The 19,779-nt window shown below is 42.7% G+C and overlaps 1 protein-coding gene across 2 annotated transcripts in view; it reads left to right on the top strand.

The window, feature by feature from the left end:
- Positions 1-568: 568 nt before the first annotated feature.
- Positions 569-19,779, top strand: part of LOC143275882 (hamartin-like) — a 46,469-nt gene continuing 27,258 nt past the window's right edge. Inside the window, exons 1-10 of one of the 2 annotated variants that reach the window (XM_076580194.1) lie at positions 569-643; positions 3,020-3,161; positions 4,210-4,313; positions 5,718-5,870; positions 6,704-6,848; positions 7,721-7,875; positions 8,863-8,936; positions 14,669-14,832; positions 16,051-16,245; positions 17,950-18,026. In XM_076580194.1, coding sequence (XP_076436309.1) covers positions 3,026-3,161; positions 4,210-4,313; positions 5,718-5,870; positions 6,704-6,848; positions 7,721-7,875; positions 8,863-8,936; positions 14,669-14,832; positions 16,051-16,245; positions 17,950-18,026 — 1,203 coding nt within the window. In that variant the 5' untranslated portion in view covers positions 569-643; positions 3,020-3,025. The remainder of the gene's footprint in view (positions 644-3,019; positions 3,162-4,209; positions 4,314-5,717; positions 5,871-6,703; positions 6,849-7,720; positions 7,876-8,862; positions 8,937-14,668; positions 14,833-16,050; positions 16,246-17,949; positions 18,027-19,779) is intronic. The other variant, XM_076580195.1, reaches the window with a different exon arrangement.

Genomic DNA, 19,779 nt, shown 5'->3' with positions numbered 1-19,779 from the left:
GTCGGTCAAAGATCAACCTCATAGTCAGTTTACAAACTCGGGTTCAGTTTCACAACAGGCTGTCTACCTGGGTAGCGCCGACTGACGGCTGCCATTCGGCGCCACTCATAACTGATTCGTTTCTTGGACTCAAGTTGATAAGAGTACGTCATTTCGATATAAAAAGATATTACTATAATGACAGTTATGACAACAACAACAACAACAAAAGTAGTAGTAGTAGTAGTAGTAGTAGTAGTAGTAGTAACAATAATAATAATAAGATGATGATGATGATGATCAGAAGAATGAGGATTATTATTTTCATGTACACATTTGAGTGAGGAAAACGTACACGAAGAATGAGACATTGTAAATTTCGAAAGAACACACATATGCCCTGGGACCTGGACACACACACACACACACACACACACACACACACACACACACACATTCTTGAACGCACAGATGCACGCCATCCTAGCATGCGTCCAGTTCTCCTGAAACGGAAGCACCAACTATGAAATCGAAAGTTACGTCATCTAGGAAAAGATAATTCACAGTGTTATGCAGAGTGCTCTGCGCAGAGAAATCATAATGGTGAATGAGGTGAAGGACCCGAATATCTCGTGACAATTACCGCTGACTTGACAATCAAAAGGTTTGTTTTAAATTATTTTTTTTCTTGTTTTCTGACAACAGTGAAGTTATATACTCAACCAGATGGAAATGAATACAGGAATGCTTGCTGAACAGCTCTAGATTTAGGGTTGCGTGATGAAGTAAAGATTGATAACTGGATCAATGAGGCTTGATGATCGTCTGCTGTGATTTCTTATAATTATGATGAATGTAAAGTTCTGTGAGTTTTGCAGGTTGGAACGCGAAAATATACAATGAATAAGATTTATCCACTCTTCACCATCACTTTAATCTGTCACTAGAATTTTCTTTGAAATAAAACATGTCCTGAATGATGACTATGCAAACTCGCCACAATTTTGACCCAGTGCACAAGTTATTCGTAATATATTTATTAAGCATGATGTATTTTGTTAAATAATGTATAACACACACACGCGCGCGCGCGCGCGCACACACACACACACACACACACACACACACACACACACACACACACACACACACACACACACATTGAAGTAAATTGTGTGGGGTGGGGAGTTATACTGATATTGATATTAATTGTAGGGCAGACTTAAATTTAAGGACAGTAGCATCACATAGCTTTGTGTTTGCCAGTTTTAGCTGGTAAGTTCTTGAATCACACTGTACAAAATGCCAGCTCGCCTCACTGCATGATATTATAATGATCATAACATTAACAAGATAATAACTGTTTAATATAGAGCCAGGCTGATGACATTTTAGCTGACCTGTAGGCCCAGCTCCTCCCAGGCACCACCAGCACTAGATCCAAACACTTTTGAGTGAAGCACAGGTAGATATCATCAGAAACCAACTGTAACTTATGTTACACTTAAAACAGGCTCTTTCCTGGAACGTTCCTACTTTTTTTTTTTCTACACCAGCAACAGTTGTTGAAACTCAAGTATCCTTCAAGAGGACACCAAATGTAGATATACTGTATGGTTTTGAGTGTACCCCATTCATGAGAGGCAATGGCCATGAATAAACCATTTATAAATACATTTGTTCCTTTGTTCAAGGTGGTACTTGACATTAATTATATCATTCTTCATCCTCAGAGTTTGGGCCATGGGATCTGAATCCGAATCCAAATAATGTTATTATCTCAATAAGATAAATTTCATTTGGTGAAATCAGTGATACCTAGACTGATAGAGATTGCAAGCAAAATCACTATGAACACTTTCATTGAGTAATTTAGTGGAGCAAAAACATAGGGAAAAAAAAACAAACCCAACCGATATTACAGAGCATTCACCACAGAAGCTTAAGTAGTTCTGGAGCCAGTGGAGGTGTGTTAGCTGGGGGTGTTCCTTAGAAAGCGCTTCACTAACCGGAGTGGCAAGGATGCCATGAAATAAACTAAGGTCTTTGGTCCTTTAAAAAAAAAATTTTGTTGTTAAGGTAATGCACAACCTCATATATTGGTATACATATGGTAACTCCATGTGTGTGTCAGTCATTGTCACAACGTTGTTTTTGAGATTTAATCATCAGAATACAATATATCAGTACATAGAGCTTGGTCTCTGACCGAGGATAGGCGCTATAGTATAAGTATCCATATCAATCATCCATATCAATCAATCAATCAGTCAACTCACTGTATAGTCAGCCTTTGCCCACCATGTACTTCTTTCAGCCTACTTTCTTGCCAGCCAGTCAGCATTCACTTCACAACAGTGTCTCTCAAAAGCCACCAGTCGTGTACTGTGTACTTTGATGCTGAACGACAGAAATGATGAAACGTTTGAAAGCAGCAACAGATTCAAGTGTTTGAAATTAAACTGGAAGTAGAATATTTGTTTATTTGGGGCATGAGGTATGTTGTGTGGTCTGTATTGACAGAAAATTCTCCCCAACTTTGAAAAATTCCCCTGAGATGTTGAAATTATTCCCCCTAAGTTAATGCAGGGGTTGACAGATCTGTGATGATAATGACAAGAAGTAGAATAATAATGATAATAATAATAATAATAACATTAATAATGATGATGATCGATGATGATGATAATGATAATAATAATAATGATGATGATAATTATAATGATGTTAAAAAAACAACAACAATTGCTTATTTAAAGAGTCATGTCCAGCTGTGACCATCAGAACAGCATAGGAAGCAACTGCTGTCCCGTCGATCTGGACTAGAATTTTATTGTAGTGGAGAGTGTCTTGCCAAAAACCTGATAAAAAAAAAAAAGACCTCATGAAAAAAATACCCTTCACAGTAATGACAGCATCAACAAACAACAAAATATAAACAGTCATACAGATACTGTCACTGACAGCATAATAATCAAAACAGTCTTCTTCTTCTTCTTCTTCTTCTTCTTCTTCTTCTTCTTCTTCTCATGATTGGCAGCAGAGCATGACCAGTGGTCAGCCAGCCATGGACCACTCGGGCCAAGCGGTCAAGCTGGAGGACACCTTCACTCTCCTGGAGTCCCAGGACCTGGCCGTGGTGGAGGAGATCCGCCACCTCATCAGAGAACACCTGTCCACAGGTGAGGAAGGAAGAGGTGCTGGTACTCAGTATGGTAGTCCAGCCTAGGAAACGAGAGAATCTGAGCGCACTGGTTGGAATCCCACAGTGGCCAGTATTTTCTCCCCTTCTACTAGACTTTGAGTGGTGGTCTGGACGTTAGTCATTCAGATGAGATGATAAACCAAGGTCCCATGTGCAACATGCACATAGGACAGATTAAAGAATCCACAGCAACGAAAAGGTTGTCCATGGCAAAATTCTGTAGAAAAATCCACTTTGATAGAAAAACAAATAGAATTGCGTGCAGAAAAAGATAAAAAAGAAAAAGAAAAAAAAGGGTGGCACTCTCAGTGTACACACTTTCCCTGGGGAGAGCAGCCTGAATTTCACACAGAGAAATCTTTTGTGACAAAAAAGAGTAATACAATAATGCCTGTCTTTGACCATCAGAACAGCAGAGGAGGCTACTGCTGAGTCTACTGCTGTCCCGACTTATCTAGGCTAGAATTTGATTACATTGAAGAGTGTCTTGCCCAAGTTACATCCCTGCTCTCTCGGCCAAGAGGGCTTTAGCTGTTTAGGACAATCAGTGCTGCAACAGTTTCCCAAAGGCCAACTAGCCCCCAAGGCTGCAGCATTAAGTTTCAGTGTAATCTTGCTTCCTAGATTGAGAGTCTTAGTCCCTCATAAAAGAAAGAGCTGTATATTAATTCCCATTTCAGTAGTTTGGTCACGGTAAGTATGTTATTTAAACGTAATTTTAGATAGAAAATTTCCTTTTCAGTGGAGAAACTATTCATTATGTAGTTTTGATATGAAGAATAATCCCTCTCCCTCCTCCTAACCATATCCCCACTCATACCCCTTTTCCTACCAAACTTGTGCCTTCTGTAATCCCACCCCCACACCCATCTTCCGTGTGTCAACTACGCTTGCTTGATGATGACTATGATGATCAAAATGATGAGACATAGTCATTGTTAGTAGCAGCAGCATTTAAATCAATATCATCTTTATATTTGAGGTTTGTTTGATTATTTTTTGTTGTTGTTGTTTTTTTTTTTCAGGCAAAGAGCCATGGATAGCCAGTTCCTTGGTGGACTATTTCTACAGAACCCACTCAGTTCGGGCCCAGGAGATATTGGTGGAGGTCAGGGAGCCTCTGGACAAGGTACAACCTCACACTCCTTTTCTGTTTTTGCTATTCCATTACTCACTGTCCCTCCATTCATTTCTTGGTTAATTCCTTGATGTTCCTTTTGAGACACCACAATAATGATTATGTTAACGATTGCTAATCATTCATTTATTCACAGTTTTCAGATTTTTCACAGTTCGCTTTTAGTGTTGCACTAAGTGATTGTTGGAGTACTGTTGTTTGTTAGATGGATGAGGAAAGGATTTCAGTATTATGCAGTGTCTCTTCAGGACTGTTTATTATTTCTTCATATACACACTTGCAAACACACACACATGCACACACGCGCGCACACACACACACACACACACACACACACACGATCATGTGCACACAAGCACATTTTTACACAGACACATACACAAACTTACATACACACACACATATATACCGTATCTAAAATCACAATTGTTGATAGATGTCAAACAAAAGAAAGAATGAACACACCTACCAACCAATCCACCCTGCGACCCCCCACCCCCACACACACATACACACACACACACTCGCACACACACTCACACACCACTACACAAACCACCACCACCACCACCACCACCACCACCACCACCACCACCAATACCACTTTCTTAAGACAAATACCAGATATATAAAATGTACAGAACCTACACATGGATGGGAGTATGTCTGTATTATACAGATTTCCATATTGGCAGTTTAGCTATGACCTTTTTTTTTTATTAATGCTTTTCTTCTCTCTGTTTCCATATTGAGATATGCTCTGTGGTTTAACGGTCCCTGGACCCCAGCCATTATCTTTTGTGTGTGTGAGTGTGTGTATGTGTGTGTGGTTGTGATTATATTGCAGTTTACATGCTTTCTTAATTTACTCTTACATTTTTCAGTTCAAGCTTATTTTTGCATTTTATTTTTTTGATAGTATCTATAGAACAGTGAATCTCTGTTCCTGTTTAAGACAGGAAAGCAGTTTTGAGAGAATGTGAATTAGTGTGTGTGTGAGCATGAGAATGTGTGAGTGTGTGTGTGTATGAGAGCATGTGTGAGTGTGTGTGTGTGTGTTATTATATTTTGATGTACATAATATACTTTTTTTAAACTTAAGCTTGTTTGCATTTATTTTATTGTTTGTGCCTGTCAAATAGTTGAACTGTGAATTTCTGTACCCGTGTTATAGGTAATAAACCAGTCTTAAGTGTGTGTGTCTGTCTGTGTCTGTGCGTGTGTTATATTTTAATGTACAGGCTTTTTTTTTTTTTTTTTTTTTTTTTAAGCTTACTCAGCTTACTTGCATCTTATTTTACTGTTTGCACATGGCGAACAGTGAATATGTGTACCTGGGTATAGGCAGTAAACCTGGAGTCCTGAGTTCTGGACACTTGTTCTGTCCAACACCAGACGGTGATAGAGAAGATTCAGGACGGGCTGCGCGGTGCCGACACACGCCTGCAGGCCATGCAGTTGTTGCTGTACGTTGTCAACCATCAGCCACCCTGGACCCACCGCCTGGTCGACCGGCCCCTCTTCCCTGCCTTCCTCAAATGCCTCAAGGTGAGCTGGCTTGGAGGGTATACAGGTGTGTGTGTCTTCTCTTTCCCGCCTTCCTCAAATGCCTCAAGGTGAGCTGGCTTGGAGGGTATACAGGTGTGTGTGTCCTCTCTTTCTCGCCTTCCTCACATATCTCAAGGAGAGCTGGCTTGGAGGGTATGCAGGTGTGTGTGTGTGTGTGTCCCCACCTTCCTCAAATGTCTCGAGCTGGTTGGGAGGATATACAGGTGTGTGTCCCAGCCTTCCTCAGAAGATCATTAAATTCATGTGAAACTGTCCTAACTGGAAAGTGTGCTCATTTTCCTTTCAGAAAAGTACAGGTCATATTTACTTTCTTTCAGCATTTCACATGCTAGAATTTTTGTTTTCAATTATTAATCTTCTTCTTCTTCTTCTTCTTTCCGTTACATGACCAACATCGACTTGCCGATGACTCTGTCGTGGTTCATGCATGCTGGGTATTTTCGCGTCTCTATAACCCACCGAACACTGACATGGATTACAGGATCTTTAACGTGCGTATTTGATCTTCTGCATGCGTATACACACAGGTTCGGGGGTTCGGGCACTAGCAGGTCTGCACATATGTTGACCTGGGAGATCAGAAAAATCTCTACCCTTTACCCACCCAGCACCATTACTGTGATTCGAACCCGGGACCCTCAGATTTAAAGTCCAACGCTTAAACCACTCGGCTGTTACCCTACATAACACAAATTAACCCTTTGGCAAATCTAATCGCTGACACTGAGCGTACAGTAGGCTTGGCACTGAAAGGGTAACCTGCAAAAACAAAACTGGATGACACCACGCTGTGGGTTGTGCCGTGTCGTCAGACTGAGATCGACATCCCCATCCTGATGACGGGGGTGATGACACTGGTGATCCTGCTTCCTGTTGTGCCCGTCAACATCGGCCATCACCTGAATGAGGTCTTCGACATCTTCGCCCGTCTGGCCAGCCTCATCAGGAAGAAACCAGGTCAGATTGTGTGTGATGGTTTTGGTGGTGGTGGTGTTGTTGTTGTGTGTGTGTGTGTGGTTGTTGTTGTTGTGGTTGTGTGTGTGGTTGTTGTTGTTGTTGTGGTTGCGTGTGTGTATGTGTGTGTGTGTTTGTGTGTGTGGATGGGGTCTTGGTGTGTGTGTTTGTGTGTATATTGGGAGGGGTGTTTGTGTGTGTGTGTGTGTGTCGTTGTTGTTGTTGTTGTGTGTGTGTGTGTGTTTGTGGATGGGGTCTTGGTGTGTGTGTGTGTGTTTGTGTGTATGTTGGGAGAGGTATCTGTGTGTGTGTATGTGTGTGTGTGTGGATGGCGTCTTGGTGTGTGTGTATGTGTTGGGAGAGGTGTGTGTGTGTGGGGGGGTGTTTGGTAGGGTGGGGGAGGGTGGGTGGAATGTGTGGTGTTTAAGTGTTTGTGTGTGTGTGTGTGTGTGTGTGTGCATGTTTGTGTGGGTGTTTGTTTTGTGATGTGTGTGTGTGTGCTTTGTTTTAAATTGTATAAAGTTGAACAATGGGATTTTTAGGTATGTTGATTGTGAAAGATTGAACTTTGGTGTGTGTGTGTGTGTGCTATTTTCTTTTAGTTTTTTTTTTCTTTCTTAAGTTGAACAATGAATTTTTGAATATGTTGGTTGTGAAATGTTGATTTTTGGAGTGTGTGTGTTTGTGTGTGATATGATATGATATGACATGATGTGATATGATGTATGACATGATATATAATGTATTGTGATGTATTTATATTTATATGTACATAACGTGCATGTGTTTTCTTTGTTTTCATCTACAAACCTCTTGATAACATGTAAATAACACAACCAGTTGATGAGTTGATGTTGAATGTTGATGGTGGACAGGCAGCACACCAGACATCTTCATGCTGCACCTGAACATCGGGGTGTACGTGCTGTTCCTGAGGCTCTACGGCATGTTCCCCTGCACCTTCCTCAACTTCCTCGCCACCAACTACACCAAGAAGGAGAACTTCATGGTCTACTCCGACATCATAGCGGTAGGTAGACAGACCCCTTTCACGCACAACGCCCCCTCCCCCTCCCCCCTCCCCCCTCCCGAGCCCTCCCCACCGCCCTCCCCTCCCCACCCCACCCCCCCTTACCCTCACCAACTAGTGAGCCAGAAACGGAGTCTTTCTGCCTACATTGCGGGGTAAGAAATCAGAAGGTAGACCCTTTCACAATCCCCACCCTCACCTGTTTCATTTATCAAAAATGGATAGTAGTTTGCACAGGACAGGAATCAGACTCCGTGCTGGAGTCTGCACTAGTGGGTCACGGTAAGTATGTTAGATAAGCACAATTTTAGGAAAAAAAAAAATTCCTTTTCTACAGATTTTTGCCCAAAAACTACCCTTTCGTTGCCGTGTGTTCTTTTATTTGAGCTATCTGTATACTACACATGGGACCTCACTCTTATCAGAATGACTAGCGTCCAGACCACCACTTGAGGTATAGTGGAAGGGGAGGAAATACTGGTGCGTGTGGGATTCGTTCCTAGACAGATTCGTTACCACTGGGCCCCCACTGTACTGTAACTGTCCAGTTGGTTCGAATACAAACATAGCTTACAATGCTGAACAATAAGAGGACAAGTCTCACCCCTTAGGTCTCATGCAGGCAGGCAACAAAACGTAGAGATAAAGGCACTCAGACAGAGAGACAGGGGAGCACTGAGCTGTGATGATCGTGTCTTGGTTTGAAGGAGGCGGACAGGGTATCAGAGTTGTCTTCCTTGGTTTATTGGGTACTTTGGTAAATTCTTGTGAGAACAAAGACTTTTCAGTGATTTATTTATGGATTTATTTATTAGGTACTTTTAATTACCGTTTATTATTGTTATTATTGTTGTTGCTTTAATTATTATGTTATTACTTTAAAGAAACAAACCAACAACACCTGGAGATTGATGTTGAAGCGAATCATAATTGTGGTGGTCTGAGAGAAGTTTACAATTTTTTTTTTTCTTTTTGCTTTGCTTACAGCCTATCCTGGAGAAGGTGAAGCTTCACCCAAAGCTGGTTGTTGGCTCCAAGGACGCAGAGACAGACAAGTCCAGGTTAGCGCAGGGGAAGGAGTACATCTGTATTCAATGATTTCTGTATAGGCATTTTGGTGAATGAGTGGGAGCATGTCTGTATTTTACGGATTTCCTTATAGGCATTTTTGCACCTTTAGATTTTTTTAAGATTCAATATCCTTTGTTTTGCTTTGTTTCGATATTAATACATACGCTTTTGTGAAGTGGTGTCTGGACCCAGGTTGCCAGCTTCTCAGTATTACAGAAATCAGTCACTCCCACTGATGTATATGGCTGGATAGCTGGTTGTGTTGATGAGTGAGTGTTTGTCAGGCTGGGTGGATGGGTGTACAGGTCATTTTCGGGGCTGGGTTCAGTTCGCTTTGTATGGAGACAGCTGTGCCCAGCTCTTCTTTACCAAGGGCTGCATATGCAGTCATACCTTACACAGTGCTTGTTTACTGTAGACCACATATGCTGCCTGAGCTTTTATGATTTTTTTTCCATCGGTAATAGAACCACTTATATGAAACTGCTATAGGCGGTTTCTGCTGTCTAACTGCAGTGCAGGCGTACTGTTAATTAGGCTTATCAAGTCTTTAGCTTGCTAGAAGACGGCTAGGTACGCACCAGCATGCTGGCTGTTGACCATGTGCTGCGACATGGTGTGGCCCAGTACTTTGTCAGGCCCCAATTGTGAAAGAAATCAGTGATTGTAATTTTCACATCTGTAATAAAATTGTTATATGTGGATATGATTTCAATATATATATATATATATAAAATTAAAAAAAAGTTGGTGTGAGAATTGTGTTCATAGGGTTTGACGATGGTATATGCTCACATGCTCGCAGAATGTGGATTCCACCCACCCACCTCTGTGTACTACACCAATAGATAGTTATGCAACTGATTTCTTTTATTGCTTTGGTTTTATCAGTTATTTATAAATATATTTAAGAAATTTAAAAAATCTGTGTCTTTTCGTTCTTTTTGGATGATTAAAGAAACGAGAGGCAAGGCCTTCAAGACTCACTTGTGATCTTGTGATAAACTTAAAAAAAATTAAAATATAAAATTTAATCGTTAAAATGTGGTTTGTATTTGTTATTAAAAAGCTTTGGGTTAAAAAAAAAATTAAAAAAAAAAGGCGCAGATTCGAACCCGGCATGTTCGGGTGGAAAGAAATTGTCCAAACACTGCACTACTGAGGATCCATGAATGACGTTCAAAAATTCATATTCAAGCATGCTTTTTTAAGGGCGATAAATCGATTCCAGTATTCGAAGTGATAATGCTGTTTAAATCATATTATTTTGGTGTATCTTGGGCATTTAAACATTCTTTCTGGGCAATTAAATATTCTTAAAAGTCTGCGGTAACGGAGACGTGGCTATTGCTGCAATCATACTGCAACATTTAGCCATTTTTCTCTGGATCTAGACAGATGTACAAGTTTAGTTACACCTGCTGAGAAAGTATGACAAGGTTGATTCAGTTTCTCTTTTATGTTCATTTTAGTTAATTGAGTATCCACTTTAAAAGATTCAAATGCAGTAAACACGTCAGTGATGAAGTCTGTGTCACTGTATGTGTTCTGTCCAGCATTTGTATTTTTTTCCATTTAATTGCAAACAAGAAAATCAAGGTCACACCGTCTATTCATTAAGCATCGCCAACGCTTCTGCAACTGGGATTAGGAAATATGGTGTTTTCAGAATCCCGGAAATGGCCTCAACGAAATAAACCATTAATGATATGGGAAATAGTTTTAATTTGGGAAATTTTCAAACTCTTATTGGTATGGCTGTGAAGATTTTTTTCCTACGATTTTTAAGCCAAATTTGGTATTGACAGACAAAGTATTTCCAGGGAAAATGGCAATGTTAAAGTTTACCACGGACACACAGACATACATGCAGACACACACACACACACATACACACACACACACACACACACACACACAGAAACACACACACACACACACACAGACAACCGAACACCAGGTTATAACAAAAACTCACTTTGTTTACACAAGTCAGTCAAAAAGCAACAAACACAGTTTCAGTTTCAGTAGCTCAAGGAGGTGTCACTGCGTTCGGACAAATCCATATACGCTACACCACATCTGCTAAGCAGATGCCTGACCAGCGGCGTAACCCAACACACTTAGTCAGGCCTTGAGAGAAAAAAACCCCAACAGTTTCTGGGAGTAGTAAGGGAAGTAATCTACCAGTAAAGAATGAGTAAAGATTGTCTTGTGTTGTTGTTTTTTTTTGTGTTTTTTTTTTTTTTGCTTTTGTTTTTTTAGGAGGTTTTGAGGGAAGGTGGAAGAATGGTGGAGGGGGTGGGGGATCATGCTGCTGAGAAGGGGAATCTGGCAGCAGGCATTGTTGAGGATGGTGGCTGTGATGTGGAGTTCATCTTGTTTGATTCTGATAAACGGTTACTACATTGACGACTGAATGTGGAGTTTGTCTTGTTTGGTTCTGATAAACGGTTACTACATTGATGACTGAATGTGGAGTTTGTCTTGTTTGGTTCTGATGAATGGTTACTACATTGATGACTGAATGTGGAGTTTGTCTTGTTTGGTTCTGATGAACGGTTACTACATTGACGACTGAATGTGGAGTTTGTCTTGTTTGGTTCTGATAAACGGTTACTCCATTGACGACTGAATGTGGAGTTTGTCTTGTTTGGTTCTGATGAAGGGTTACTACATTGATGACTGAATGTGGAGTTTGTCTTGTTTGGTTCTGGTGAACGGTTACTACATTGATGACTGAATGTAGAGTTTGTCTTGTTTGGTTCTGATAAATGGTTACTACATTGATGACTGAATGTGGAGTTTGTCTTGTTTGGTTCTGGTGAATGGTTACTACATTGACAACTGAATGTGGAGTTTGTCTTGTTTGGTTCTGGTGAATGGTTACTACATTGATGACTGAATGTGGAGTTTGTCTTGTTTGGTTCTGATAAACAGTTACTACATTGATGACTGAATGTGGAGTTTGTCTTGTTTGGTTCTGATAAACGGTTACTACATTGATGACTGAATGTGGAGTTTGTCTTGTTTGGTTCTGATGAATGGTTACTATATTGATGACTGAATGTGGAGTTTGTCTTGTTTGGTTTTGATGAATGGTTACTACATTGATGACTGAATGTGGAGTTTGTCTTGTTTGGTTCTGATGAATGGTTACTACATTGACGACTGAATGTGGAGTTTGTCTTGTTTGGGTCTGATGAATGGTTACTACATTGATGACTGAATGTGGAGTTTGTCTTGTTTGGTTCTGATGAATGTTTACTACAGTGATGACTGAATGTGGAGTTTGTCTTGTTTGGTTCTGATAAACGGTTACTACATTGATGACTGAATGTGGAGTTTGTCTTGTTTGGTTCTGATGAATGGTTACTACATTGATGACTGAATGTGGAGTTTGTCTTGTTTGGTTCTGATAAACGGTTACTACATTGATGACTGAATGTGGAGTTTGTCTTGTTTGGTTCTGATGAACGGTTACTACATTGATGACTGAATGTGGAGTTTGTCTTGTTTGGTTCTGATAAACGGTTACTACATTGATGACTGAATGTGGAGTTTGTCTTGTTTGGTTCTGATGAATGGTTACTACATTGATAAATGTGGAGTTTGTCTTGTTTGGTTCTGATGAATGGTTACTACATTGATGACTGAATGTGGAGTTTGTCTTGTTTGGTTCTGATGAATGGTTACTACATTGATGACTGAATGTGGAGTTTGTCTTGTTTGGTTCTGATGAATGGTTACTACATTGATGACTGAATGTGGAGTTTGTCTTGTTTGGTTCTGATGAATGGTTACTACATTGATGACTGAATGTGGAGTTTGTCTTGTTTGGTTCTGATGAATGGTTACTACATTGATGACTGAATGTGGAGTTTATCTTGTTTGGTTCTGATGAATGTATGGTTGCGAGGCATGGACACTGACGGCCGAAACTGAAAGGAAGATCCAGGCCTTCGAGAACAAATGCCTGAGGAAGCTCCTTCACATTCCCTGGATTGAGCACAGGACCAATGAACATGTACGAAGCAGAATTGAGAACCTTGCTGGACCTCAGGAACCTCTCCTTTCAACTGTGAAGAGATGCAAGCTGATATGGTTTGGACACAACACTCGACACACCAGCTTGTCCAAAACAATCATGCAAGGCACCATCGAGGGCGGGAGAAGAAGAGGAAGACAGCAGAAGAACTGGCATGAGAACATCAAACAATGGACCGGACTCCACACACGTGAGCTGCTGCCGGCGGCTGCTGACAGAGACAGATGGAGAAGGGAGGTTGCGTCTGCGGTTCTCAGGCTTCCCCCAGCGACTGCTTTGTAGTTATGGGCCTGATGGGAGGGGGGAGGGGAGGGTTCTGATGAATGGTTACTACCTTGATGACTGAATGAGTTGGTTGGCTGGTTGTTTTCTTGTTGTTTCTTGTTTGCTGTCTGTCTTCTTTTGTTTGTTTCCTTGGTGTTATAGATACTGTGCTGCTTTAGGTGTGTGAAACTTGAATCAGAATAACTACATGTATACATCGAAGAAAAGTTACTACAAAGCTGCCCAACAAAAACAAAGACTGTGTTGCAAGTTTTTTTTGTGTTTTTTTGTTTTTTCTTGAAGTGGTCATTTGACTTCAGGCATGTGATTTATAAACAAAGGCATGAGCTTTTCAATGTAATGGTCATTTCTGGGTGGGTAACTTTTCTACAGGTGTTTAAAACTTTTTGTTTTTTCTTTTTTTTTTAACATGTCACAAATCACCACCGTTACAGATTTACAGGACAAGATAATCTTATTCAAAGTCCTGTCCTACATTTCTTCAGATCACCTGCAGTGCAGTGATGTAAGAAAAATATACTTTTGAAACATTTATCTTATCAGTGATTGTTTTTGTGTGGGGTTTTTTTTGTTTTAAAAACAAAATTTTTATGTTGTTGTTTTAGTGCTCTCTGAACAACCCTTTTTGTTTTGTAAAGAAAAAAAAACTGTACTTTTTGCAGAAAACATGTCCCTTGTCATGTTGCACTGCCTTGTCTTGTAAAGAACCCATGGCAACGAGAGTGTTCTCATCTAGCGAAATTCTTTGGAAGAAAATCATAGTCTGATAGGAACACAAATACATATGTGACGCTGCACGCGAAAATCATGGATAAGTCGCTGGAGTAAATTTCACGCAGCATGTTGTGAAAGTGACAAGGGGTGAAAATATCAAATTTGAGTTTTTTGGTTATTCAGATTCTATGATTCCTTTTCTATTAAAATTCCAAGTATTATAAAGAAATACAAAGTATTAGTGCTTTATTTTGATGTTTTCCCGTTGGGAACTGGTGATCAAGAGTGGGAAACAGCGACCTCGTTTGCCCCAATTTTCTCAGAAGTACGTTTGTGATCATCACGAGACTCAAATGCATGTATCTCAGAAACTAATAAAGATACTTGAATTATGTTTTCTGTGTGTTATTCAGAATTCTCTCTACTTTCAGATAAAAGAATAATATCATTTTGTGAATTTTGACCATTATCCATGAATCCATGATTTTCGCATGCACCATCACATATGCATGCTCTCAAGGCCTGACTGGTACTGATGTTGAGGCATCTGCCTCACAGACTGTGGTGTAGCGTGTATGGATTTGTCCGAACGCAGTGACGCCTCCTCGAGAGACTGAAGCTGAAACTTGCTTCGTTTGTGAAAGTGCTCGCAAAGTGCGTGCTTTCGTCGTGCAGGTGGCGTCGAGTGGACACCCACGACATTGTGCTGGACTGCGCCAAGATGTCGCTGGACCCGATCGAAGGCACGCGGGAGGACCAGCAGTGCCCCATCATCCCCCGCTCCCAGCCCGAGATCCCCACCAGCATGAAGCAGGCCAGCAAGCAACAGCCCCTGCAAGGTGAGAAGAGCATGAACCCCCTCCCCCCCTACCTTGTTGAGTGATGGCCTAGAGGTAACACGTCCACCTATGAAGCGAGAGAATCTGAGCGCGATGGTTCGAATCACGGCTCAGCCGCCGATATTTTCTTCCCTTCCACTAGACCTTGAGTGGTGGTCTGGACGCTAGTCATTCGGATGAGACGATAAACCGAGGTCCCGTGTGCAGCATGCACTTAGCGCACGTAAAAGAACACACGGCAACAAAAGGGTTGTTCCTGGCAAAATTCTGTACAAAAATCCACTTCGATAGGAAAAACAAATAAAATTGCATACAGGAAAAAAATACAAAAAAATGGGTGGCGCTGTAGTATAGCGACGCGCTCTCCCTGGGGAGAGCAGCCCGAATTTCACACAGAGAAATCTGTTGTGATAAAAAGAAATACAAATACAAATACCTCCTGGCCCCCCACCATTTTTTTTTTTTTTTTTTTTTTTTTTTTTGCGTGTGTGTTCCACTGGTTCTCTCTATTTTCTTGCATGCATGCAAGTACTGGACTCTTTTAACAGAAGAAGGATCCAAGCAGCGGAAATGAGATGCTTCAGGAGACTCCTTGGCATCTTCCACGAGGATCACATACCAAATGGAGAGGTCTACCACAAACTGGTTTATACATGGTCATGATACACGGTCTTTGTACGTGGTCTCAAAACTGATTCTTGTTATGTGTGTATGTGTGTGTGCGTGCGTTTGTGTGTGTGTGTGTGTGTGTTTCTCAAAAGTGATTCTTGTTGTTTAAGTATGTGTGTGTGCGTGCGTGTGTGTGTGTTTCTCAAAAGTAATTGTTGTTGTTTATGTATGTGTGTGTACATGTGCATGTGTGTGTTTGTGTGTGTCTCAAAAGTAATTTTTGTTGTTTACGTGTATGTGTTCGTTCGTTCTTTTGCTTAACGTCTATCCACATGTGTGATTTTAGATGAAAATCCTTTATCTCCCCCACCCCACCCATGCCTTAAATCATCATTACTTTTCCTGTTCCTCTCTCCTCTATTTGCATTAATTTTTTTTTTTCTAAATGTATGTGTGTGCTTGTATGTGTTTCTCAAAAGTAATTCTTGTTGTTTATGTATGTTTGTGAACATGTGCGTGTGTGTGGTTGCATGTGTGTGTGTGTGTGCATGTGTGTGCTTGTGTGTGTGTGATTGTTTGTGTATGTGTGCGTGTGTGCACGGCGCACAGCTCCGGAAGACAGGGACTGGAAGGAGAAGCTGGAGCGCGTGCAGGAGATGTTCCCGGTGGTGGAGGACCCCGCCTCCTACGGCTTCAGCCCCTCCCAGCTGCTGGGCCTGGCCACGCCCCCGGCCTCCCAGCGCGCCACGCCCGCCTTCAGCTTCCATGACCAGTCCGCCGCCAGCCTGCAGCAGTCCGCAGGGGGTGGGTACTTGGTGGGGAGTGGTGGTGATGGGTGGGTGTTGGCGTGGGGGTGATGAGGGGGGAGGGGTGGCATGGAAGTGGGGGTCAGGGCTTTTGATGATGCATAAATATGCATATCTGTGTTTGGGTTGGTGGGTGGGTTGAAGGGGGCTGGGGAAATGGTTGGAGTGGGGGTGGGGGGAGCAGGGGCTTTGATGATGCATGAATATGTGTACCTGTGTTGGGGTTTGGTGGTGGATGGTGGATGCACCAGCATGTACACGCTGCTGAAACAGAGACCTATGCGCTGGCTCGGCCATGTCGTGCGCATGGACGACGGACGGATCCCTAAAGACCTCTACAGAGAACTTGTGCAGGGAAAATGTCCCACAGACCACAGCTGCGATTCAAAGACGTGTGCAAGAGGGACCTAAAAGCCTTGAACATCGACCAGAACAACTGGGAAGCAACAGCCCTCGAACGGTCAGCCTGGAGACAGACTGTGCAGAAAGGTCTTTCCAAGTTCGAAGAGACACTCGCTCAGCAGCACAAGGAAAAGAGAATGAGAAGAAAGGCTGCAGCCCAGGCAGACAGACCAGCGTCAGACTTAATCTGTGCCCTCTGCCACAGGGACCGTCATTCCCGCGTTGGACTGGCTAGCCACACCCAATGCTGTACTAGAATAAACACCTAGAGCGCAACTCTATAGTCTTCCGAGACTGAAGGATGCCTATATATATGGTGGGGAAGTTGTAAGAGCGGGGATTTGGGGGCGGGGCATAGAGTTGGTGGGGAGTGGGTGGGGTCGCAGGGCTTCTGATGATGCATGTATATGCGTATCTGTGTTGGGGTGGGTGGTGTGTTGGGGGTGGGGAAGTGTTTAACTCTCTCCATACGAACGGCAAAAGAGAAGATGTTAACAGCGTTCCACCCCAATTACCACCATCAAAATATTGCAAGCGGAAGGCTCTTATACTGAAGAGGTGAATGTTGACAAAGAATACCACAATTCTGACGACGGAAGCTAAAGGTTGGGTCATTGAGATACCTACTGGACATCCGAGGGGTCTGTGTAGAGGAGAAGAGAGGACTGGCCGTACTGAGTGAGTTAAAGTGGGCGGGGAGGGGAGGGTGGCATAGATTGGGTGAATGGGGGAGTGGGGGGGGGGCTTCTGATGATGCATAAATATGCATATCTGGGTTGGGGTGGGTTAGTGGTTAGAGTGGGAGGGGGGGCTTGGGGGGGGGGGGGCAGCAAAGCTGATAATGCATAAATATGCATATCTGTGTAGGAGTTGTGGGGTGGGTTGGGGTTGGCGAAGTGGTTCGAGTTGGGGGGGCCCAGGGGGCAGGGTTTCTGACTATGCATGAATATGCATATCTGTGTTGGGGTGGGGGTGGTGGTGGTGGGACTTGTGGAGTGGTTGGAGTGGGGGGGCAGGACTTTTGATAAAGCATGAATATTCATATCTGTGTTGGGGTGGGGTATGGTGGGGGTGGGGTGGGGGTGGGGAGGTGGCTTGAGTGTGTGTGTGGGGGGGTGGGGGGGGGCAGGGCTTTTGATAATGCATGAATATACATATTTGTGTTGGTGGTGGGGTGGGGGTCAGGAAGTGGTTAGATGGGGAGGAGGTGGGGGAGGGTTGACAAACAGGTTGACAGACAGACAGACATTATTATACTACATAATCATATACATTATACTGCATTATGGTTACCACACAGGCACAGTGTCGGCCAGTCCCCAGATAGTGACGCCCACACCAGAGGCCACACTGAGGGAGATGCCTGTTGGAGAGGAGGTTGGTACAGTATGTCATATACTTCTTCTTATCGTCTTTTTTTTGTGTGTGTCTTTTGTCTTTTTTTTTTTATTTATTATTTTTTTTATCTGTGTGTGTGTGTGTGTGTGTGGATGGGGTCTTGGTGTGTGTGTGTGTATGCTGGGAGGGTGTTTGTGTGTGTGTGTGTGTGTAGGTTGTTTGTAGGATGGGGGATGGATGTATGTAAGTGGAGCGATGGCCTAGAGGTAACGCGTCGACCTAGGAAGCGAGAGAATCTGAGCACGCTGGCTCAGCCGCTGATATTTTCTCCCCCCCCCACTAGACCTTGAGGGGTGGTCTGGACGCTAGTCATTCGCATGAGACGATAAACTGAGATCCTGTGTGCAGCATGCACTTTGTGCACGTAAAAGAACCCACAGCAACAAAATGGTTGTTCCTGGCAATATTCTGTAGAAAAATCCACTTTGATAGGAAAAAGAAAGAAAACTGCAAGCAGGGAAAAAATACACACAAAAAATGGGTGGCGCTGTAGTGTAGTGACCGCTCTCCCTGGGGCGAGCAGCCCAAATTTCACACAGAGAAAAAGCGGGAAATACAATGTATGTGTGAGAGTGAGAGAAGGGGTGGGGAGAGGGGTGTGCCTTGGGATGCTGGTGGAACAAGGGATGGATATTGTTTATTTGTGTTTGTGCACGCATGCCCCTGTGTGTGTGTGTGTGTGTGTGTGTGTGCGCATGCTTCTGCGTGTTCATGTAAACATGCGTCTATATGTGAGTGTGTGTGTGCATGTGTGTGTGTGTGTGTGTTTGTGTGCATGTGTGTGTGTGCATGCCTCTGTGTGTGTGTGTGTGTGTGCATGCCTGTGTGTGTGTATGTGTGTGTGTATCTACACACATGCCTCTGTGTGTGTGTGTGTGTGTGAGAGCACATGCCTTTGTATGTTTGTGTGCACATGCCTCTGTATATGAGTGTGTGTGTGTGCATGTGTGTGCGTGTGCATGCCTCTGTGTGTGTATATGTTTGTGTGTGTGCGTGTGCATGTCTGCACACATGCCTCTGTGTGTGTGTGCGTGTGTGTGTGTGTGTGTGTGTGTGTGCACATGCCTCTGTGAGTTTGTATGTGTTCAAGTGATTGCTTTCATACATTTGTGTCTGTGTTTAACAAAAGAACAATTGACAGCAAAATGGATGATAACGCCACCTTAGGTTTGTGACCTACAGCAAACAGCTTGTAGCCAGCACTTAACACAGCACCACCCAAGCATGTTATAACAACAACAACAACAAAAACAGATAGCAAGTTATAACAAATACCGCTTACAATAACTCCACTCAGCATCTTAATGCGCTTAATATCACTCTTACTTTTCATGCAGCATTTGGTAGGCTCTCAAAGCGTAACCAACATGATGAGTCTGTGCATAGGTCAGGCATCTGTTCACCGATTTTTGTCATTCTTTTTTTTCTAAGCTGATTTGGTGTGGCATGTATGGATCAGTCCACACGCTTTGATTTGACACCTGCTTGAAATTGAAACATATAGCATGTCATACCCAGAAATATATAATAAATAAAAAACGTCGCACCAGCTCAGCGCATACCATAACTAATATAGCTGAGACGGGAGGACGCCAGCTCAGTCTGCTCGGTGACTGAGTGATAATTGAAATTGGTAGGGGCATCGTAGGCGGTGTCCTTTGTATGTTGAATCAGAACAGGCGCTACCAGACACCACCAAAGTGACTCGGCAGCAGTGCAGGGTCTCCTCTGA

Source organism: Babylonia areolata, chromosome 31 (assembly GCF_041734735.1).
Source record: "Babylonia areolata isolate BAREFJ2019XMU chromosome 31, ASM4173473v1, whole genome shotgun sequence".
NCBI classification, from domain to species: Eukaryota; Metazoa; Mollusca; class Gastropoda; order Neogastropoda; family Buccinidae; genus Babylonia; species Babylonia areolata.
The sequence above is the reverse complement of the archived record's forward strand: the minus strand, read 5'-3'. Positions and strand labels throughout refer to the sequence as shown.